Source organism: Cucurbita pepo, chromosome LG13 (genome assembly GCF_002806865.2).
Source record: "Cucurbita pepo subsp. pepo cultivar mu-cu-16 chromosome LG13, ASM280686v2, whole genome shotgun sequence".
Taxonomy (NCBI): domain Eukaryota; kingdom Viridiplantae; phylum Streptophyta; class Magnoliopsida; order Cucurbitales; family Cucurbitaceae; genus Cucurbita; species Cucurbita pepo.
In genome coordinates, this window is record NC_036650.1 from 5,085,436 (window position 1) to 5,109,184 (window position 23,749).

At 39.6% G+C, this 23,749-nt stretch overlaps 2 protein-coding genes across 11 annotated transcripts; both read right to left on the reverse strand.

The window, feature by feature from the left end:
* Positions 1-3: 3 nt before the first annotated feature.
* LOC111808533 (probable alpha-mannosidase At5g13980) lies at positions 4-23,320 on the reverse strand. Of its 10 annotated transcripts, none has more exons than XM_023694584.1 (30): positions 22,958-23,320; positions 22,798-22,881; positions 21,668-21,756; positions 20,580-20,754; positions 20,367-20,486; positions 19,526-19,609; positions 19,358-19,429; positions 19,160-19,273; positions 17,314-17,414; positions 17,140-17,233; positions 16,883-17,050; positions 16,715-16,804; positions 15,281-15,346; positions 15,130-15,186; positions 13,890-14,109; positions 12,550-12,686; positions 12,302-12,373; positions 12,175-12,234; positions 12,025-12,096; positions 11,127-11,174; positions 6,166-6,285; positions 5,937-6,002; positions 5,234-5,346; positions 4,942-5,026; positions 3,594-3,704; positions 3,417-3,512; positions 3,273-3,320; positions 1,623-1,691; positions 1,305-1,541; positions 4-885 (listed from the first exon to the last, which is right to left on the reverse strand). In XM_023694584.1, exons 1-29 carry the CDS (start codon positions 23,159-23,161, stop codon positions 1,314-1,316), a joined length of 3,063 nt encoding a protein of 1,020 aa, XP_023550352.1. In that variant the 5' UTR covers positions 23,162-23,320; the 3' UTR covers positions 4-885; positions 1,305-1,313. The 10 variants fall into 10 exon arrangements, with proteins under 10 accessions (XP_023550352.1, XP_023550350.1, XP_023550351.1 ...); XM_023694582.1 differs by lacking the exon at positions 4-885 and adding an exon at positions 996-1,109; XM_023694583.1 differs by lacking the exon at positions 4-885 and adding an exon at positions 1,190-1,225.
* Positions 7,631-9,487, reverse strand: LOC111808535 (probable alpha-mannosidase At5g13980). Its single transcript, XM_023694594.1, has 6 exons — positions 9,287-9,487; positions 9,039-9,110; positions 8,912-8,971; positions 8,762-8,833; positions 7,864-7,911; positions 7,631-7,731 (listed from the first exon to the last, which is right to left on the reverse strand). The coding sequence occupies exons 1-6, from the start codon at positions 9,446-9,448 to the stop codon at positions 7,708-7,710; spliced, it is 438 nt and encodes a 145-aa protein (XP_023550362.1). The 5' UTR covers positions 9,449-9,487; the 3' UTR covers positions 7,631-7,707.
* Positions 23,321-23,749: the final 429 nt, after the last annotated feature.

Consider the following 23,749-nt stretch of genomic DNA (forward strand, 5'->3'; position numbering starts at 1 on the left):
AAAAAATGGAAATTCACATAATCATATGGATCAAGTAGTGAAGTTCGAGCGATTGGATACAACGTAGTTTGAACACATTAACATTTATGAACGTGAGTTCCTAAGTTGTAAAGGATAACATGGATTAGAAAAATAAATTTGATGGCGGCCCTGGGGGAATGATTCATATCAGGAGAGGCCTTAAACAAGGCGACCCTCCCTCGCTCTTCCTTTGGGAAGAGTTCTCTTTGGGTCCGTGGCCTTCTTTTTGCTGATGACATTATTCTCTTTTCTTCCATGGATGCTTTAGCTATCGACAACCTTCTTGGCCTTGTGAGCTTCTTGGAGAAGGCTATTGGTTTGTATTGATTGCTATCAATTTTGGTTGTGAACAAGGCCAACGGTCAAAAGAATATCTTGACCCTTCCCCTCGTTGATAAACGTCAATCGTTGTTTTGGACCTCTTTGTGGAGGAAATCGATAGAAGACTAACGTGTTGAGTCACTCACATGTATATAAGGGAGCTACATTATCGAACCTCCCTACTTACATGAATGTGTAATAGCTAAGTCCACCGCTAGTAGATATTGTCTTCTTTGGGCGTTTTCTTTTGAGTTTACTCAAGCTTTTTAAAAAACCTCTGCTAGGGAGCGGTTTTCACACCCTTATAAAGGTTTTGTTCTCTTACGAGTGATCTCAAAGGAGTGATAAAAATCATGCTCTTGTTAAACGAAATTGGATGTGTAACCATGGAGAGACCAATTAGACTTTGGCTCTTCATTATGCTGCGACCATTGGGGGCTTGAAAGTTGGATTAGGCTAATTCTTCCGTAGCGCCCGCTTTCGTCACATGGTTCTCTCCAAGTCACTCATCGTTTATCAATTTATAGCTCGTATAGCCTTTCACTAAATGTAAATATTTGTGTAAGTCGAAAATCATATTAAACAAATTGGTAGAAAACAAACCTACATTTAAAAAATAAAAATGTTAAAACATATTTATAGAAAAACAAACAAAACTAAAAGATCAGTTTCTAATATATTAGAGGTTTAATGGTTAGTTTAGTTCTCAAGAACAAGGAACCCTCTTCCTCAAAGTCATCTCTTTCACTGATAAGAACAGTTTCCCCCTGATGAACATCAAGTTTAGCACACAATAAAAGGTTAACCTCTCAAATTATATATATATATATATATATATATATATATATATATATATATATATTTTCTTCCGTTCAATAGGAAACTGAAAGGTTAACCTCAATAGTCAGAGAACAGAAAACAAAACTCAAACGCAGACCAGAGACCAGAGAACAGCAACTTACTTGAGCATATTAGGCATCAAAAACCAGTTTGCGGCTGAGCTTCTCTTCCAACTCAATGATAAAGGTTCTGATTTCCATAGGGGAGAGTTCCACCACTAACTTTTTAGGGTCTATAGCTCCTCCTCTCTTGGCTTTAACTTCATTTGAACCATTCTCTACCTTCCACACCATTCGTTTCTTCTCCATATCTGTCCTTTTTTGATTTGCAGACAAGTTCATTTCTGTTACCCTCTTGATCTGAAATGGATTGGAGAACTATAAGTTACAGAAAGAAGGTAAATGATTAGCAGCTACTTTTGAAGAATCTGTTGCTCATACCTCCTTTCCTGGAAATAGCTTCTTTAGTTCTACTCTAGTAATCACTGAATATTCCTTTTCCTCTCCAGTCTTTGCCGTTTTCATAAGCCAACAGAATAACATATTAGTATTTAGGATAAAAAGCAGTGAGCATTAGGGATTGATCGTTTGAAACATACAGCAGGTTTTCGTTAACTTAGCAGCCAAGATAACTGATAAATAAAACGATGAAACATTGTGAGATCCCACATCGGTTGGGGAGGAGAACGAAGAATTCTTTATAAGGGTGTAGAAACATCTCCCTAGCAGACGCGTTTTAAAATTTTGAGGGGGAGCCTGGAAGAGAAAGTCTGAAGAAGACAATATTTGCTAGCGGTGGACTTGGGCTGTTACAAATAGTATCAAAGCCAGACATCGGACGATGTGCCAGCGAGAAGACTCAGCCTCGAAGGGGGTGGATACGAGGCGGTGTGCCAACAAGGACGCTGGGCCCTGAAGGGGGCTGGACTGTGATATCCCACATCGGTTGGAGAGGAGAATGAAACATTCTTTGTAAGGGTGTGAAAACCTCTCCCTAGCAGACGCGTTTTAAAAACCTTGAGAGAAAGCCCAAAAGGGAAAATCCAAAGAGGACAATATCTGCTAGCGGTGGGCTTGAGCCGTTACGGATATGTTTTCTCTTATAAACTTTGGACAGATTTAATAAATGAACCCCAAAATCATAATCTAGATGCAAGGGATTATCACTGGCCAGGCACTGACAACGATGGAGAAGTTGGCAGGAAGAATTATAACTAAAAAACCATGTTCTCTAGTCCTTTTCTTCTAAAATTTCATCCAGAAAATCTAGAGAAAATAAAGCAACCCAGGATTGTTAGAAATCACGACTCTCCACAATGGTATGATATTGTCCACTTTGAGCATAAGCTCTCATGGCTTTGCTTTAGGCTTCCCCAAAAGGCCTCATACCAATGGAGATGGTATTCCTCACTTATAAACCCATGATCTTCCACTAAATTAACCAATGTGGGACACTCCCAATCCCAATAATCCTCAACAATCCTCCCCTCGAACAAAGCACACTATAAGCCTCCCCTTGAGGCTTATGGAGCTCTCGAATAGCCTCCCCTTAATTGAGGCTCGACTCCTTTCTCTGGAGCCCTCGAACAAAGTACACCATTTGTTCGACACTTTAGTCACTTTTGACTACACCTTCGAGGCTCGCCATTCTTTGTTCGATATTTGAGGATTCTATTGGCATGGTTAAGTTTAGGGCATGGCTCTGATACCATGTTAGAAATCACGACTCTCCACAATGGTATGATATTGTCCACTTTGAGCATAAGCTCTCATGGCTTTGCTTTAGGCTTCCCCAAAAGGCCTCATACCAATGGAGATAGTATTCCTCACTTATAAACCCATGATCTTCCACTAAATTAACCAATGTGGGACACTCCCAATCCCAATAATCCTCAACAAAAGCAACCCAGGATTAGTTATGTACAAAATGTTAGCATACATAGCCATGGAGTGTCGATTCAGGATATACTCGAGTTCTTAAGTACCAGCGTAAATGTTTGTATGTCGTTCGCAAGCAAGATTATAATAAACTCGAGCCAAACTTGAACAAGAGAAAGTGAAACTACTTCCTGAGCAGGGTTAGAGTAGCACCTCATACAAATGAGCCAATCGAAGTAGAACGTTTCGATCGTGAAGTTCCTGTTTAAGATTAGACGAACGAGACAAGAAAAAGTTACAAATGAAGATGGGTGTTGAAGAAGCATGGGATCAGACCAACAAAAAGATCATCATTACCTGTAAAGTTATAACAGCAACATTTTTGGGTAAACTGTATGAGGAATCAATTCCAGAGAAAGTAAGTTTATGAGAATTTGCCCAATTATCTCCATCCTGCAGGTTAATTATCTAGTAAGGTTAACATAGTCATTTAATAATTTATAACGTTTCCTTTTCACTTCCTCTAATATTCACCTGTTCAGCAAAGGCTAGGAGAAGTGGAGAAAAGATCTCCTGACCAAAAGAACGTCGCCATTTGGCACCTTCTCCTAAAGGGTCAATTCTGTAATATAACCTTCCTTGAATCTGCATAGCTTAATGTAAAACGTGAGTACTAAGAATGGTACAGGATAGGGAAGGGGAGAGGAAGAACAAATGCAAAATGAATAAAAGAAGAAGATATGAGACAGAGATTGTGGGGGTGATGTGAGAAAAAGAACAATTATATTAGTAAGTTTTGATTTAGCTAATCGAGAATGTCTTGGGTAGTTTTTATTGTTTGTTTTTGCTCGTTACATATCGCCGTCAACCTCATGGTTTTAAAACGCGTTTGTTAGGAAGAGGTTTCCATACTCTTATAACTGATGTGGGACCTCACAATCCACCCCCTTGGGGTCCAGCGTCTTCGTTGCTGGCACATCGCCCGGTGTCTTGCTCTGATACCATTTGTAACAGTCCAAATTAGGGGTGTACATTGTCCGGGTTGGATTGGGTTGAGGGATTCTTTTGACCCAACCCAAAAGTTCGGGTTGGTTGGATTGGTAACCCAACCCAACCCAACGAGCGAAAATTGTAACATATTGGCGTCAAACTCAAGCTAGTGTTTTTAGATTGGCTTAAGTACCACTCTGGCAAACTCATTTATACGGAAGAATTCTTAATATAATTTATATATTTTTAATTGGCTCGAGTTAACCCAAAGGTTTTGCCTACGAACCTGAAACCCAACCGATTCAGTTTGGGTTCCGAAAAATGAACCCAACCCTACCCGAATTGTTAATCCAATCCTACCCGAAATGATAATCCAACCCAACCCTTATAGTTCGGGTTGGGTTGGTCCAGGTTGTCGGGTTGAATGTACACCCCTAGTCCAAGTCCACCGCTAACAGATATTGTCCGCTTTTGCCTGTTACGTATCGCCGTCAGTTTCACGATTTTAAAACGCGTTTGCTAGGAAGAGGTTTCCACACTCTTACAAGGAATGCTTCATTCTCCTCTCCAACCATGTGGGACCTCCAATCCACCCTCTTAGGGCCCAACGTCCTCGCTGGCTCTAATACTATTTATAACCGTCCAAGCTCACTGCTAGCAAATATTGTCCGCTTTTATCCGTTACATATCACCGTTAGCCTCACGATTTTAAAACGCCTCTTCTAGGAAGAAGGTTTCCACACTCTTATAAGGAATACTTCGTTCTCCTCTCCAACCGACGTGGGACTCACAACAGACCTCAACCTCAACTTCAATTCATAATATAAGATAAAGAAGAAGAATAAAAGCTGTAGGTGCCATATATTTCGTAGAGTTCGGCGCAGGCACTTACGATTAGTCCTCTGCATTCATTATTAATACAAACTGTTTCATTTAAAGCCTCTTCAACACCTCTGGAATCATCTAGTAATAGCCTCCTGTTTAGTAAAAAAAAGAACATAAATGAGGTCCAGCAACACATTATGCATAAAGAAAAAGTTTCCCAGTGTCAATTAGCTATCTAGCGAGTTGTGATTATATCAACCAACTATCAAACCGCACAGGCAAACCTTCAGCAGCTCTTAGCACCTGTAAATAGGAGCAAAAAGGAACTATACTTTTTCTAAAAGAATATAACTATGCACCTGTGAAGCATCAACTCTAACTGCCCATCAACTAGGCTGGAGCCCCCTACAGCACGATCCACCAAAACTGAAAATTCTTTCTTATCATCTTGTGTATAGATCCCAAGATTTATCTGAAAGGACAATTCCATTTAATGAAACAACTATAGAGCACAAGATCAGAAACCATATTTGTCAAGGTTATTATGTCTTAACTAGTCGAGTTAGGCTTAGGTTGATTACACTTTCATCGACACATGTTCATTAGTTAGGTTGATTATGTTGAGGATTATTGGGAGGGAGTCCCACATTGGTTAATTTAGAGAATGATCATGGGTTTATAAGTAAGGAATACATCTCTATTGATATGAGGCCTTTTGGGGAAGCCCAAAGCAAAGCCATGAAAGCTTATGTTCAAAGTGGACAATATCATATCATTGTGGTGATCCATGATTCCTAACAGATTACTCCTTCTAGGGTGGTAACATTGACAAAGGAGCCACACGACCCAACTTTTAAACGCTCATCTTACGTGGAAGATGAAGTGTTAATGGTCTCAAGAAATCCTCTAATAAAGAGTGAAAGACGTTTCAGAGGAAAAACTCGTTGTTATTCTAGTAATTAGAGACATATTTAAAGAACCTGATGTACATCGGAGTCCTAAAGGATAGTTGTTATAGAAGAAAATGCTCCAAAAAGGTCACAGAGACACAAAATCACTTACTGGATAATAATTTCCTGCAACGGGTTGGTTCACTTCCAGGTTCCAGTCTGCTCTATAGTCACGAATCTACAAAATTAAATAATCAGATAATATCCAGTCAAGGAATCAGAGGAGATTATCACTCTCCAGATGATGATCAAGTAATTACAATGCGGAAGAAAGTTCTTAGATTGAGATAAGTCAAGTCTAAAGTGAAATAAAGTGAAAAAGAAATAAGCTGAAGTCATACCCTTTTGATGAAATCTCTGCCATTGGAATCTGTATAAAATGTTTTGTTGGTTTTCATAGAAGTTGTAATTTGAGTTGCTACTTCTTTGCCAACTCCATCATCAATAGGTATCGGCCCAACCTAAAAGCCACATAGAGTCAGCAACAGTGGCAGAATAGATGCAGAAATTTACTAAGAGGGAAGTTTGTTTGTTGGGGAGTTGAGAGGTTTCAGAAATAAGATAAATAATGAAGACAAAAAATCACAAGATTCAGAGCAGAAAATGGTTTTATTTTTTTTAGTTAAAAAAATGTTCAAGCCCACCGCTAGCAGAAATTGTTCTCCTTGAGCTTTCCATTATGGTCTTCCCCTAAAGGTTTTTAAAACGTGTTTTCACTCCCTTATAAGTAATGGTTCGTTCCCTCCCCCTCTCCAACCAATAGGGGATCTCACAATCCACCCCTTGGGGCCCAGCGTCCTTGCTGGCACACATAGCAGTGCCTGACTCTGATACCATTTGTAACAGCCTAAGCCCACTGTTAGTAGATATTGTCCTCTTTGGGCTTTCCCTTCCAGGCTTCCCCTCAAGGTTTTAAAACGCGTTTCCACATCTTTATAAGAAGTGTTTTGTTCCCCTCTCCAACCAATGTGGGATCTCACAATCCACCCCTCCCAGCCGGGGGGCGGATCGAATCAGAATTTCCTCAGGTAGCCACCGACCTACAGTTATCCTTAAACTTCCGTGCTTGGTAGAGAAGAAGCGAACAAAGGTACGCTCGCTTCCTGTCTTGTTCTCTGCTGCGAACTGGGATCGCTCGCCAGCTAGGTCAGATTGGAGCAACCTTTTATGAGAACATATGACCCTTATTCGGGGACAAGGGGCAGAAGGACCTCTCGATCTACTTACAGTTGCCCAAGAAGAAAAACGTCGTCTAGGCGTTCCCTCTTGCTCCGATCTCCCCTACGCCTAGGACGTTGTCTGGGGCGTTAAGACCGGAGCTTTTTGTAGTGCTAGCAGTAATGCAAGTGAATGAATCTTCGGGACCCAACATCTTCACTGGCACACCGTTTGGTGCTTGCCTCTGATACCATTTGTAACAGCCCAAGCCCACTGCTAGCAGATATTGTCCTCGTGGGGCTTTCTCTTCCGAGCTTCCCCCCAAGGTTTTAAAACATGTTTATTAGGGAGAGGTTTCCACACTCTTCTAAGGAATGTTTCGTTCCCCACTCCAACCAATATGGGATCTCACGTGAACTAAAACTAACATTGACATTCAATCACCAACATATTGTACTTTATTAACAAATAAAAATATATTATTTTGCTTAATTATTAATAATATATTTATAATTATATTATTATGATAATATTTATTTCCTACATCATGAATACTTCTATAAAGTTCATACACTTACTATTGTACTCAAATATTTGATTAGATAATTATTTTACAATAATACTAATAAAGATTAAATTTTCTACGGATATTAATAAATATTTCAAATAATATTAAATTGTAATTATAAGCTAAATTATTTGCTAAGAGACTTTGCAGCATATGTTCAGTCAATGCCCCTCCTTTCAACCTGTAGTGTCGGAACACCATATGTAGAACAAATCAGGCATTCTGTTATACACTCTTAAGTCTCATCTTATACATTTGCTACTTGGCTTGCTTGCTCAAAATAAGAGTATAAGAGATTATGCAGTAAACTTACAGTAAATTCTACTTCAACGTGCTCTTTTTCCTTTTGAAGTCTGGTTACCTACAAATGTTAAAATGGCAAGAACCGAAAATATTAATCGCTGTAGTAAAACGTAAGACGACTTACGTTCCAGAGATTCAATTTTACGACAACGAGATAGCGACCCAAGAGATTTTTTTCTCAGTTGACTAATTCTTAATACAGTTGACCAAAAAAATGATCCAAAATTTCCAAATGCTTTAGCTTTCACGTTCAGATCTCATTATCTAATTTAGGGAATGATAATGGGTTTATAAACAAAGAATACTCTCTCCATTGGTATGAGGCCTTTTGGGGAAGCCCAAAGCAAGGCCATGAGGAGCTTATGCACAAAGTAGACAATATCATACCATTGTGGAGAGTCGTGATTCCTAACCTTCTAGATATATATTTTCTAATTTTACTCTCTTTGAGATTTGTTGAACAATTGGAGATCTTTTTTAGTAACTCGGGTTCCTTTTTTCCATCATTCCTTTTCATGACATGAAGGTTCTTATTCAATGAAATTAAGAGCCAAAAGGATTTGGAAGAATACGAGAAAAGAAAATACGAGATCTAACCATGACAGGAACCAAAAGGGATGTATGATCCATGGTGTTTACAAAAGACCTTCCCCAATGAGTATAACTATAGGGAGCAGAAATATTAGACAGTTTACATCAAGATATAACTTGGTATACAATATTGTCGAAAAGTTTTGTGTAGGTTTGTGTCTTTTCTGCAAATATTCTCTGATTTCTTTCTACAAATGAAGGTATTAGTAATAGTAATATAAGACCGTCCTATATAAAAGAAATACCATAAAAGAAGAACAAAAAACACTAAAACAAGATAATTTAATTATTATCATGAACATGAACAAGATTATTACCTGATAGATCCAGGGATTTATCTGTTGATGTACTTCTTCGATCAACGGACCTCGTATAACTGTCACGGGAACCTGAAAAGTCGAAGAAAGTTGTCTCTCATGAGAATTATGTTTGATGCCTAAGGTCCTTATTCCGGCGAGGAAACATACCTGTTTATTGGGAACTATGGGAAATGTCCCATTTGGACGGAAAATATAAGCCCCAGCATTCTGAAAATGTTACCAATGGAGTTAGAAATCAAATAACTGGAATAACCATTTTCAAATAACAGTCTACCTGTGGAGCTTTGTCCCGTCTTCCATCATATCCTGAATAGTAGCTGTATGATTGATCAACCAATTCATCAACCTTCAATGATTAAAAATAGATATGTCAGCTACATAAACTCACAGGTTCTTCCTTCCTTCCTTCTCTTTTTTTCAAGAAGAGGGCTCAAAATGAAGAACAGTTCGGTGTTTTTGCATAAGAATGTTATGCAAAATAAACTTGTAGAGTTGCATAAGATTGTTTGTTAGAATTCATACCGATCTCTTGCTGTTTCCATAAACAATTTTTCCTTGATCTGCAGAAAATTTAAGCTGCAGGTTTCCGTTACCGACTTGAAAAGTGGAAATATCACCGCTCGGAAATGTATGAACAGAAGATTTTATTGAATTAACGCCTGCACCAAAGTGTGACAATGACATGAGTTCCTATAACGGTCTAGATCCACTGCTAGTAGATATTGTCCTCTTTGGGCCTTCCCTTTCGGGCTTCCCCTCAAGGCTTTAAAACGCGTCTATTAGAGGAAGGTTTCCACACCCTTATAAAGGGTGTTTTGTTCTCCTCCCCAACTAATGTGGGACATCACAATCCACCCCCCTTCGAGGCCCAGCGTCCTCGCTGACACTCGTTCCTTTCTCCAATTGATGTGGGACACCCTCCAAATACACCCCCCTTTGGGGCCAGCGTCCTTATTGGCACACCGCCTCGTGTCTACCCCTCTTCGGGGAACAGCGAGAAGGTTGGCACATCATCCGATGTCTGACTCTGATACAATTTGTAACGGCCCAGATCCACCGCTAGCGGGTATTGTCCTCTTTGGGCTTTCCCTTTCGGGCTTCCCCTTGGCACATCATCCAATGTCTGGCTCTGATACCATTTGTAACAGCCCAAATCTACCGCTAACAGTTATTGTCCTCTTTGGGCTTTCCCTTTCGGGCTTCCCCTCAAGGCTCTAAAACGCGTCTACTAGGGGAAGGTTTCCACACCCTTATAAAGCGTGTTTTGTTCTCCTCCCCAACCGATGTGGGACATCACAGTTTCAATGGTGTNGGAGCTTATGCACAAAGTAGACAATATCATACCATTGTGGAGAGTCGTGATTCCTAACCTTCTAGATATATATTTTCTAATTTTACTCTCTTTGAGATTTGTTGAACAATTGGAGATCTTTTTTAGTAACTCGGGTTCCTTTTTTCCATCATTCCTTTTCATGACATGAAGGTTCTTATTCAATGAAATTAAGAGCCAAAAGGATTTGGAAGAATACGAGAAAAGAAAATACGAGATCTAACCATGACAGGAACCAAAAGGGATGTATGATCCATGGTGTTTACAAAAGACCTTCCCCAATGAGTATAACTATAGGGAGCAGAAATATTAGACAGTTTACATCAAGATATAACTTGGTATACAATATTGTCGAAAAGTTTTGTGTAGGTTTGTGTCTTTTCTGCAAATATTCTCTGATTTCTTTCTACAAATGAAGGTATTAGNCAGTGTGCCAGTAAGAACGCCGGACCCCAAAGGGGGGTGGATTTGGGGGTGGTCCCACATCGATTGGAGGAAGGAAAGAGTGCCAGCGAGGACGATGGGCCCCGAAGGGGGGTGGATTGTGATGTCTCACATTGGTTGGGGAGGAGAACAAATCACCCTTTATAAGAGTGTGGAAACCTTCCCCTAGTAGACGTTAAAAATATATTATTTTGCTTAATTATTAATAATATATTTATAATTATATTATTATGATAATATTTATTTCCTACATCATGAATACTTCTATAAAGTTCATACACTTACTATTGTACTCAAATATTTGATTAGATAATTATTTTACAATAATACTAATAAAGATTAAATTTTCTACGGATATTAATAAATATTTCAAATAATATTAAATTGTAATTATAAGCTAAATTATTTGCTAAGAGACTTTGCAGCATATGTTCAGTCAATGCCCCTCCTTTCAACCTGTAGTGTCGGAACACCATATGTAGAACAAATCAGGCATTCTGTTATACACTCTTAAGTCTCATCTTATACATTTGCTACTTGGCTTGCTTGCTCAAAATAAGAGTATAAGAGATTATGCAGTAAACTTACAGTAAATTCTACTTCAACGTGCTCTTTTTCCTTTTGAAGTCTGGTTACCTACAAATGTTAAAATGGCAAGAACCGAAAATATTAATCGCTGTAGTAAAACGTAAGACGACTTACGTTCCAGAGATTCAATTTTACGACAACGAGATAGCGACCCAAGAGATTTTTTTCTCAGTTGACTAATTCTTAATACAGTTGACCAAAAAAATGATCCAAAATTTCCAAATGCTTTAGCTTTCACGTTCAGATCTCATTATCTAATTTAGGGAATGATAATGGGTTTATAAACAAAGAATACTCTCTCCATTGGTATGAGGCCTTTTGGGGAAGCCCAAAGCAAGGCCATGAGGAGCTTATGCACAAAGTAGACAATATCATACCATTGTGGAGAGTCGTGATTCCTAACCTTCTAGATATATATTTTCTAATTTTACTCTCTTTGAGATTTGTTGAACAATTGGAGATCTTTTTTAGTAACTCGGGTTCCTTTTTTCCATCATTCCTTTTCATGACATGAAGGTTCTTATTCAATGAAATTAAGAGCCAAAAGGATTTGGAAGAATACGAGAAAAGAAAATACGAGATCTAACCATGACAGGAACCAAAAGGGATGTATGATCCATGGTGTTTACAAAAGACCTTCCCCAATGAGTATAACTATAGGGAGCAGAAATATTAGACAGTTTACATCAAGATATAACTTGGTATACAATATTGTCGAAAAGTTTTGTGTAGGTTTGTGTCTTTTCTGCAAATATTCTCTGATTTCTTTCTACAAATGAAGGTATTAGTAATAGTAATATAAGACCGTCCTATATAAAAGAAATACCATAAAAGAAGAACAAAAAACACTAAAACAAGATAATTTAATTATTATCATGAACATGAACAAGATTATTACCTGATAGATCCAGGGATTTATCTGTTGATGTACTTCTTCGATCAACGGACCTCGTATAACTGTCACGGGAACCTGAAAAGTCGAAGAAAGTTGTCTCTCATGAGAATTATGTTTGATGCCTAAGGTCCTTATTCCGGCGAGGAAACATACCTGTTTATTGGGAACTATGGGAAATGTCCCATTTGGACGGAAAATATAAGCCCCAGCATTCTGAAAATGTTACCAATGGAGTTAGAAATCAAATAACTGGAATAACCATTTTCAAATAACAGTCTACCTGTGGAGCTTTGTCCCGTCTTCCATCATATCCTGAATAGTAGCTGTATGATTGATCAACCAATTCATCAACCTTCAATGATTAAAAATAGATATGTCAGCTACATAAACTCACAGGTTCTTCCTTCCTTCCTTCTCTTTTTTTCAAGAAGAGGGCTCAAAATGAAGAACAGTTCGGTGTTTTTGCATAAGAATGTTATGCAAAATAAACTTGTAGAGTTGCATAAGATTGTTTGTTAGAATTCATACCGATCTCTTGCTGTTTCCATAAACAATTTTTCCTTGATCTGCAGAAAATTTAAGCTGCAGGTTTCCGTTACCGACTTGAAAAGTGGAAATATCACCGCTCGGAAATGTATGAACAGAAGATTTTATTGAATTAACGCCTGCACCAAAGTGTGACAATGACATGAGTTCCTATAACGGTCTAGATCCACTGCTAGTAGATATTGTCCTCTTTGGGCCTTCCCTTTCGGGCTTCCCCTCAAGGCTTTAAAACGCGTCTATTAGAGGAAGGTTTCCACACCCTTATAAAGGGTGTTTTGTTCTCCTCCCCAACTAATGTGGGACATCACAATCCACCCCCCTTCGAGGCCCAGCGTCCTCGCTGACACTCGTTCCTTTCTCCAATTGATGTGGGACACCCTCCAAATACACCCCCCTTTGGGGCCAGCGTCCTTATTGGCACACCGCCTCGTGTCTACCCCTCTTCGGGGAACAGCGAGAAGGTTGGCACATCATCCGATGTCTGACTCTGATACAATTTGTAACGGCCCAGATCCACCGCTAGCGGGTATTGTCCTCTTTGGGCTTTCCCTTTCGGGCTTCCCCTTGGCACATCATCCAATGTCTGGCTCTGATACCATTTGTAACAGCCCAAATCTACCGCTAACAGTTATTGTCCTCTTTGGGCTTTCCCTTTCGGGCTTCCCCTCAAGGCTCTAAAACGCGTCTACTAGGGGAAGGTTTCCACACCCTTATAAAGCGTGTTTTGTTCTCCTCCCCAACCGATGTGGGACATCACAGTTTCAATGGTGTTCCAACTTCCACTGTGATGTCCCACATTGGTTGGGGAGGAGAACAAATCACCCTTTATAAGAGTGTGGAAACCTTCCCCTAGTAGACGTGTTTTAAAGCCTTGAGGGGAAGCCCGAAAGGGAAAGCCCAAAGAGGACAATATCTGCTAGCGGTGGATCTGGGTCGTTACAAATGGTATCAGAGCCAGTCACCGGACGATGTGCCAGCCTTCTCGCTGTTCCCCGTAGGGGGTAGACACGAGGCAGTGTGCCAGTAAGAACGCCGGACCCCAAAGGGGGGTGGATTTGGGGGTGGTCCCACATCGATTGGAGGAAGGAAAGAGTGCCAGCGAGGACGATGGGCCCCGAAGGGGGGTGGATTGTGATGTCTCACATTGGTTGGGGAGGAGAACAAATCACCCTTTATAAGAGTGTGGAAACCTTCCCCTAGTAGACGCGTTTTTAAGGCCTTGAGGGGAAGCCCAAAGAGGACAATATCTGCTAGCGGTGGATCTGGGTCGTTACATCCACATACAATTTAGTTCAAACATGAAACAACCCTGTTAAGCCAACCTGCCCTGGTGGAGGTTGAGATAATATATGTGCTGAAGCCAAATGGTGGAACTGAAACTGGAAATGCAAGCCAAAATTTTGGAGTTGCAGTAGGATTGTTGCCTAAGTAGGCCTTTACATGATAATTCCTCAAGTGCATGTTTGCATCAGCAATAGGAAGGAGTTGTGACTCGATTACTCTCCCTTCAGAATCTTTAGCTGCAACATCTTCACTGATAACCTGTAGCCGTTTATAATTTGCAACTATAAATATTTGAGAAAATTTTAATATAATGCCAAAATGATCGAAGGCTATCAAGATATGGATAGAACATTCTAATATAAAAAAGATGTTAAGCATGTAAAGAAAATTTACATAAATCATTATTCAAGAACACATTTCAATGATAAAGTCTTACAGACATTTGCGTAGTGACAAATTGTAACAGCCCAAATCCACCGCTAGTAAATATTGTCCTCTTTGGACTTTGTCTTTCAGGCTTCCCCTCAAGGATTTTAAAACGCGTCTACTAGGGAGAGATTTCCACACCCTTATAAAGAATGTTTTGTTCTCCTCCCCAACCAATGTGAGATCCCTCAATTGGTTTTTATTTTCTTTATTTTTAATAATGTTAAATCAAGCAGGGTAAAAGATNATAACGGTCTAGATCCACTGCTAGTAGATATTGTCCTCTTTGGGCCTTCCCTTTCGGGCTTCCCCTCAAGGCTTTAAAACGCGTCTATTAGAGGAAGGTTTCCACACCCTTATAAAGGGTGTTTTGTTCTCCTCCCCAACTAATGTGGGACATCACAATCCACCCCCCTTCGAGGCCCAGCGTCCTCGCTGACACTCGTTCCTTTCTCCAATTGATGTGGGACACCCTCCAAATACACCCCCCTTTGGGGCCAGCGTCCTTATTGGCACACCGCCTCGTGTCTACCCCTCTTCGGGGAACAGCGAGAAGGTTGGCACATCATCCGATGTCTGACTCTGATACAATTTGTAACGGCCCAGATCCACCGCTAGCGGGTATTGTCCTCTTTGGGCTTTCCCTTTCGGGCTTCCCCTTGGCACATCATCCAATGTCTGGCTCTGATACCATTTGTAACAGCCCAAATCTACCGCTAACAGTTATTGTCCTCTTTGGGCTTTCCCTTTCGNGAGATCCCTCAATTGGTTTTTATTTTCTTTATTTTTAATAATGTTAAATCAAGCAGGGTAAAAGATCATACAGTCGATGAGAAATTTAGTGGCACTCACAGGTATTCGTATGATATCATTCCTAGTCCATCCAAGAGAGTTGTAGATAACAACAACCTAAATATGATCAAAAAACACAATAATTGATTAGATTGTGCTCTAAAGATCACAGAACATAGTTTTTTCTATTTAAGAGAAACAATAGGATTACCAAATCTTTTCCTTGAGATAGATCAAGTTCTGATGCAGGACAATAGCTTACATTTAGAAGGGGGCACTACAAAGCCAGAGAAAAGAACAAACTCAATGAACAAATCAAAACAACTTTATCATGGCTAATGATGTAACTTGATCTACTATATAGATATGAACTTGAGAACATTGATGAACAGTTTTGATCTACTAATTTGTGGTGTGATAAGCTTAAGATGTAATGGTAACACCATCAATTTAATTCAACATAGACTTCAGTGAAAATTCTTCAATCGTAATTATAACTAACCGAAGGCCCATAAACAGTTGCTATCATTTGATAACTCTTTCGTTTTGGGAACACTCATGGAGTGTCTTCGAAATGAAAATTGCCATTTTAGCTACAGTTTAGAGTTTATTACTTTTCTTTTTATTTGGTGTCCTGCAAATATTGACCTTTCTAAATAGGTCTTAGAGTAGAATTTGTATCCTGCCTCTATAATTGCTTTCTCACTCTCTATTTTCTCTAGATGGCATATTTCCTTTCTCGATTCTTTTTCTCTCCTTTTCACACTTTTAACCTTTACCCTTTACGTTTCTGAACCCACAACTAGTGTAACAGCTCAGGTTCACCGCTAGTAGATATCGTCCTCTTTGGATTTCCTCTCAAGGTTTTAAAACGCGTCAACTAGGGAGAGGTTTCCACACCCTTATAAGAAATGTTTCGTTCCCCTCACCAACCAATGTGGGATCTCATAATCCACCCCCCTTGGGAGCCCAACATCCTAGCTGGCGCACCGTCCGGTGTTTGGCTCTGATACCATTTGAAATAGCTCAAGCCCACCGCTAGCAGATATTGTCCTCTTTGGGCTTCCCCTCAAGGTTTTAAAACGCATCAACTAGGGAGAGGTTTCCACACTCTTATAAGAAATGTTTTGTTCCCCTCACCAACCAATGTGGGATCTCACAATCCACCCCCCTTGGGGGCCAGTGTCCTCGTTGGCACACCGCCCGGTGTCTGGCTCTGATACCATTTGTAATAGCCCAAGCCCACCGCTAGCGGATATTGCCTTCTTTGGGCTTCCCCTCAAGGATTTGAAACGCGTCGACTAGGGAGAGGTTTCCACACCCTTATAAGAAATGCTTTGTTCCCCTCACCAACCAATGTGAGATCTCACAATCCACCCCCCTTGGGGGCCAGCGTCCTTGCTAGCACACCGCCCGATGTCTGGCTTTAATACCATTTGTAATAGCCCAAGCCCACCGCTAGCAGATATTGTCTTCTTTGGGCTTCCCCTCAAGGCTTTAAAACGCGTCGACTAGGGAGAGGTTTTCACACTCTTATAAGAAATACTTCGTTCCACTCTCCAACCAACTTGGGATCTCACAACTAGAAGTCATCCTAACTTTCCAAACAACAAAATAAGGTTGCTAAGGTCTTTTTGATCATTGCCTGTTGGAACTTTGTAGTCGGGTTACCACATTCAGAATATGGAGTAGACTCCACTAAGCAAGCAAGTGCAGATGCCACTAACTTCTCAGCCTGCAGAAATATAGTTGAGTAGATTAAAAAATAAGCTCAAAAGTTTAAAGTATTTCTGGAACAAAGTCAGCAAAGCACCTCCTTATAGCCTATCCACAGTCGTTTTGCATAATCATTTGCTACATGCTGCTTTTCTGTACCGGTAACTGCATCATGATGTTGAGAAATTGCTAAGGCATCAGCCAAATAATCCGTATTTGAGCCTGTGCTACTCCTTCCTATGAAAAACTCCAGTTGCCTTGCTGCCTGATGACACAGCATAACATTATAGTCACAACTTATGTTAAACCCAAAGTTTTGTAGTAAATATAACTGCAAAGCTAAATGGCAGATACCAGATAATAACCACTCATCATTCTGACAAAGTACTTGAAGGATGGCCTACTTGTGAAGTATCCTGTCCAGTAAGCATTTTCACGATCTGCATAGCTGATATAAAATCTTCAACTTTAAGAGAAATTGAATGTGAGAAAACAGATTCTCCATACTTAAACTTCAATCAAACTTACGGAAAAAAGTCATCAGTCTTGACTGGCCAGGAACTATTTGTAGCAAATTTTGCAGAAGTGTAAACGGATGGAGTCGAGTACAAAGCATTTACACGTCCATCCTGGAATTGTACAATATGAAATCAGTAATAGGAAAGCAAAAAATAGTCAATGTTGTTGAGGATTGTTGGGAGGAAGTCCCACATTGGCTAATTTAGGGAATGATCATGGATTTATAAGTAAGGAATACATCTCCATTGGTATGAGGCCTTTTGGGGGAGCCCAAAGCAAAGCCATGAGAGCTTATGCTCAAAGTGGACAATATTATACTATTGTGGAGATTCGTTATTCCGAAAAAATATGGATATAGATTTCCATGATAATGCCTAAAGCACTTACATGTTCACCTAAATTTTGTAATCCTTCCAGAAACAAAGCTAAGTAGCATTGAAAAGTGCCTTGTTAGATCTATTTAGAGGTCCTCTTGTACTGAATGAGCCTCCTTAGATGTTATTAGTTCAATGAATGGTATTCTCGTTCTGTGGGACAGTCCATCATGTTGGACCAACGATGTGATACAATGTGCTGTCTCTTCTCTGTCCATTAATATCTCATTAGATGATGATTTTTCCTTCTGGCTTTTTGGTATCTATAGATGAACTAGTTCGTCTTGATATTGTCCTCCTTGGGCTTTCCCTTGAGGGGAGGGAGCAGATATTGTCCGCCTTGGACTTCCCCTTAAGTGGAGCTAGCAAATATTGTCCTCTTTGGGAGCTAGCAAATATTGTCCTCTTTGGGCTTCCCCTTGAGAGGAGCTAGCAAATATTATCGTCTTTGGGAGATAGCAGATTGGGAGCTAGCAAATATTGTCCTCTTTGGGTTTCCCCTTGAGGGGAGCTAGCAAATATTGTCCTCTTTGGGAGCAATATAATATTGTCTTCTTTGGGCTTCTCCTTGAGTGGAGGTAAATATTGTCCTCGTCCTCTTTGGGCTTCTCCTTGAGTGGAGGTAAATATTGTCCTCTTTGGGCTGGGCTTCTCCTTGAGTGGAGGTAGCAGATATTGGGCTTCCCCTCAAGGCTTTAAAACGCGTCTATTAGGGGAAGGTTTCCACACCCTTATAAAGGGTGTTCTGTTCTCCTCCCCAACCAACGTGGGACATCACACACTACTTCATTATTTTTTCTTTTTTCTTTTTTCTCACATCTTTTTGGAAGTTTGTATCCCTTGAACATTTAATCCATTACATTATATCACTGAGAAATTATTATTGTTATTTTGTTAGAAATTGTTCATTGAGAAAAAAATGAATAACAAGGACATACAAAAAAAAACAAGTCCAACAAAAAGTGGGAGCCCAAGAACTAACTACAAAAAGGACCCCAATCCAGCAAAATCAAAACAAGACCAGGATAAATTATAGAAAATACTATGTTTCAAAAATACCCCTCAACTTTAAAAAAAGTTTTAGTAATACCCTTAAAACTTTCAAAAATAGTTTACAAATACCTTATCGTTAGTTTTTAGACGGAAATCGTTAGTACTTTATTTCAAAAACACTCCTGAACTTTCAAAATTCTCATTAAAGCCTTTAAACTTAAAAAAAAACTCTTATAGTTAATAATATGAATGAAAACTGTTAGTATCTCGTTTAAAACACTATCCCCATTCCTACTCCCTTTTCATTTTCTATCTCGGTAAAATTACCAACTTCTTTTTGCAGGACTTCCCCAAGAGGCCTCATACCAATGAAGATAGTATTCCTCATTTATAAACCCATGATCTTCCACTAAATTAACCAATGTGGTACTCCCTCCTAATAATCCTCAACAGCCCTAAAATTGCAACTTAAAATAGCATCATAATACCTTGTTCACGTAGTGAATGAGCTTGTCCAACTGCCTGAACCAGGTGTGTGCATATTGGTATTTGAAATCTGTTCCCATTGTCCACATTATATGATTTGTTCGAGTTATGTTTGCCTGAGAATCCAGAAAAGTCACCATCAATTAATATGACCTCGTTAACTCAGACAAACAAATCCTTGAAGATGTTTGATTGCTTACCTGCGCTACAGCAGCAGCAACAAAATCATTCACTCGATCTTGAACATTGTAATCAAACAAGTTAATATCATCCTTCATAACAGAGATGGAATTAGTGTCACAATTATTAACTGTGTATAACAATATATAATTTACCAAATATGGAAATTAAGGGAAACTTTTTTGTACTTGAACTATTGGGGAAGCATCATTAACTTCAAAGTAGAAACCAGATGGAGGTTCATAGTTCTCAGGGAAAGCACCAGCAAAAATCTGCCCAATGAAGATGGAAATCACAAGGTTGAAGCAATCAGAAATCCTTCACATAGATTTTAAAGAAGGTAAAACAATTAAAAGGCCACGTCGTGAACACGAGTAAAATCTCAAGATATTTGTACAGTTACCGTAACAACCCATGTCCACCGTTAGCAGATATTGTCTGCTTTGACTCGTTACGTATCGCCATCAGCCTCATGGTTTTAAAATACGTCTGCTAGATAGAGGTTTCCACATTCTTATAAGGAATGCTTCGTTCCCCTCTCCAACCTATGTGGCATCTCACAATCCACCCCTCTTGGGGGCCAGCGTCTTCGCTAGCACACCGCCCAGTGACTGGCTCTGATACCATTTGTAAGAGTCCAAGTCTACCGCTTGCAGATATTGTCCGCTTTGACTTGTTACGTATTGTCATCAGCTTCACGGTTTTGAAACGCGTCTGTTAGGGAGAGGTTTCCATACCCATATAAGCAATGCTTCGTTCCCCTCTCCAACCGGGCAGTGTGCCAGTGAAGACGCTGGCCCCCAAGGGGGTGGATTGTGAGATCCAACATCAGTTGGAGAGGGAAACGAAACATTGCTTATAAGGGTGTGGAAACCTCTCCCTAGTAGACGCGTTTTAAAACCGTGAGGTTGACGGTGATACATAACGGGGGGACAATAGCTACTAGCTGAGGACTTAGGCTGTTACAGTTACAAACTCGTCCAAAGTAGCATTTGCCTGTTTATATGCCGACTACTAGCGTAATTTTACCTGAGCAGATGAACCAAGGCTTTTAGAACCCTGCCAAACAACTTCAAGACTCTTCTCAACTTTACGCTTGGCTCTATCTTGGTAATCTATCCGACCGAAAAAAAGTGAATCAAACCCAACCTACAGTAACAGCAATTTGTCAATACTTCATAGAGAAATACTCCAATATTGAAGCTCAAAAAGGATTTCTTGATATAATAAAGTGCAGCTTACTTCTGCTCCCAATAGGTAAGCCTGCACAGCAGAATGGCCAAAGGGATCAATTTGCCAACCAACAGTGGGAGTAACACCAAACTCCTCCTTTATAAATCTATGCCCAAGAGTTGTTTGATCAATCATATCAATGTAATGTGTTGCTGCCTCATCATGCATACACATGCCCCCATTTCTACGTTGGGAAAATCAAGTTTAGAAATTCAAGCTGGAATGATAATATTGAATACTTGCATTGAAAGGTATTAGAGAGTATCAACAATGAGCTCATTAACTTCAAATATGGACACAAAAAGGACACAAGAAGCAATAATTATACATGAATTCTAATTGACCCGAGCTAACGAAAATAATGAGTCAGGAAACTCGTTAACTTCAAATAATTATACATGATATTAGAAAATATCAACAGTGAGCTCATTAACTTCAAATATGGACACAAAAAGGACACAAGAAGCAATAATTATACATGAATTCTAATTGACCCGAGCTAACGAAAATAATGAGTCAGGAAACTCGTTAACTTCAAATAATTATACATGATATTAGAAAATATCAACAGTGAGCTCATTAACTTCAAATATGGACACAAAAAGGACACAAGAAGCAATAATTATACATGAATTCTAATTGACCCGAGCTAACGAAAATAATGAGTCAGGAAACTCGTTAACTTCAAATAATTATACATGATATTAGAAAATATCAACAATGAGCTCATTAACTTCAAATATGGACACAAAAAGGACACGAGAAGCAATAATTATACATGAATTCTAATTGACCCGAGCTAACGAGTTTCCTGACTCGTTATTAGAAAATAACGAGTCAGGAAACTCGTTAACTTCAAATAATTATACATTATATTAGAAAATATCAACAATGAGCTCATTAACTTCAAATATGGACAACAGAAAGGACACGAGAAGCAATAATTATACATGAATTCTAATTGACCCAAGCTAACGAGTTTCCTGACTACATCCTGAACAGTCTCACTCTGATCTCTCCACCATCTTTAACTTCAACAATGAGCTCATTAACTTCAAATATGGACACAAAAAGGACACGAGAAGCAATAATTATACATGAATTCTAATTGACCCGAGCTAACGAGTTTCCTGACTACATCCTGAACAGTCTCACTCTGATCTCTCCACCATCTTTGGAAAAATGCCTGCATAAAAAAGACAGTGTAAAGATTGGCAAGCAGAAGATGGAATATAATAAACATATAAACTAACTCAACTTGATTTTATCAACTCTTTGAACATCGGACAATTAACTGCCACTTTGCCGGGCTTGACAATAATGGTCATCTGTTTTGACTTGTGACATAAGATATGATTAGATAAGGTACTCGCATATCTAACATCCCCAACGCCTACTTGCAGAAAACTTCAGCAATCCACTTGATAAATCCAATCTACAGAGGTGATGTTCTTGATTTTCTCGAACATTGTTGCAAAATAAAAATGATGCAGGATCCTTTATTGTGAAATCCCACGTCGGTTGGAGAGGAGAACGAAACATTCTTTATAAGAGCGTTGACATTTAGATTAGAGAGTCGTATCCACTGTGATAGGTACTGTAGACATTTAGGTTAGAGAGTCGTATTCTCTGTGATAGTCCTGTAGACAGTCGTATCCTCTATGATATGTCTTGTAGACATTTAGGTTAGAGAGTCGTATCATCTATGATATGTCTACAGGACCGCGCCCGCCAAACACGTGCCGCTTGCGATCAGGTAGTCTCACAAATTTGAACTGTATAGTCGTGAGGCTGACAGCGATACGTAATGGGCCGAAGCGGACAATATCTACTAGTGGTGTGCTTGGACCATTATAAATGGTATCAGTGCCAGACACCAAGCAATGTGCCAGCGAGGAGGCTGAACCCCGAAGGGGGTGGACACGAGGCAGTGTGCTAACAAGGAAGTTGGGTCCTGAAGGCTGGTGGATTGGAGGGTCCCACATCGATTGGAGAAGGGAACGAGTGTCATCAAGGACGTTGGGTCCTAAAAGGGGTGCATTGTGAGATCCCACATTGGGGAGGAGAATGGAACATTAAGGGTGTGGAAACCTCTCACTAGCAGACGCAGACGCGTTTTAAAATCTTGACTGAAAACTCAAAAGGGAAAGCTCTAAAAGTTCATAACCCCAAAAATTATCATGTTGATACTAATTTGCAGAACTAGAACAAAGAAGAAACAACGCACCTGCTCTACATATATAAATTTTCGATTCGAGTCAGCCAGTAGAGCTGTAACCATAGAATCCAACACATTCTGCACGCAAGCTCCCTGCATTGAAAAGCGACAGGGATCAAAACCCTATTTCACGATCATTTCACACGAAGAGTCGGAAAAGAAACAAAACCTGGATGGAGTTATTAGAGCCAACATAATACTGATCAACCGTCTTCAACCATCCTACATCGTCATGCGTATGCGCGACCAAGTGAACATTAAGCTTCCCAGGAACAACACTCTGCGAGGTATTATACACCATGAACTTCGATTCAGCGCCAAAAACCACCGATAGAAGGATCGCACCGAAACACAGCCATAGAGTCCCCGCCATTGAAAAAAAAAACTAAACTAAACAGGATGAAGATTTCAAGCTCAACTCAAACAGAGCGAAGAACTCACAAGTGCTGTTCTCGGTTAAATCGACGAACCAGCAACAATGAAGCTCGATATCAACTGCATTTTCAGAGGGCCTATCTCATGGGAAGTGAGTAATGGTGAGTAAAAATGGCGGAAGTTAGATGAATACAACTTACACGGTGATATGATATTGTCTATTTTGAGCATGGTCACATGTCCCCTCGAACAAAGTAAGCTTCTACACATCTATTGACACGACTACGTTTGGGGCATAACTTTGATACTATGTTAAACGAACACGACTATCTACGATGATATGATATTGTCCACTTATGAGCCTAAGCTCTCATGCTTCATATCAATGAAGAGAGTATTACTTGATGTGATGTGGAACTTTCATCTGAAGCTGAAGCTGGAGAAGATGCAGACTAAATTTACAACTAAAAATTGGAATCCATTTTCAAAACTTTTCGTTAAAACTTTAAAGTGACTGGTCACTTTTTAAATATTTTTATCCATTTTAAAATAACTTTTCAGATAAGGTCGGAAATGACGTGGCATA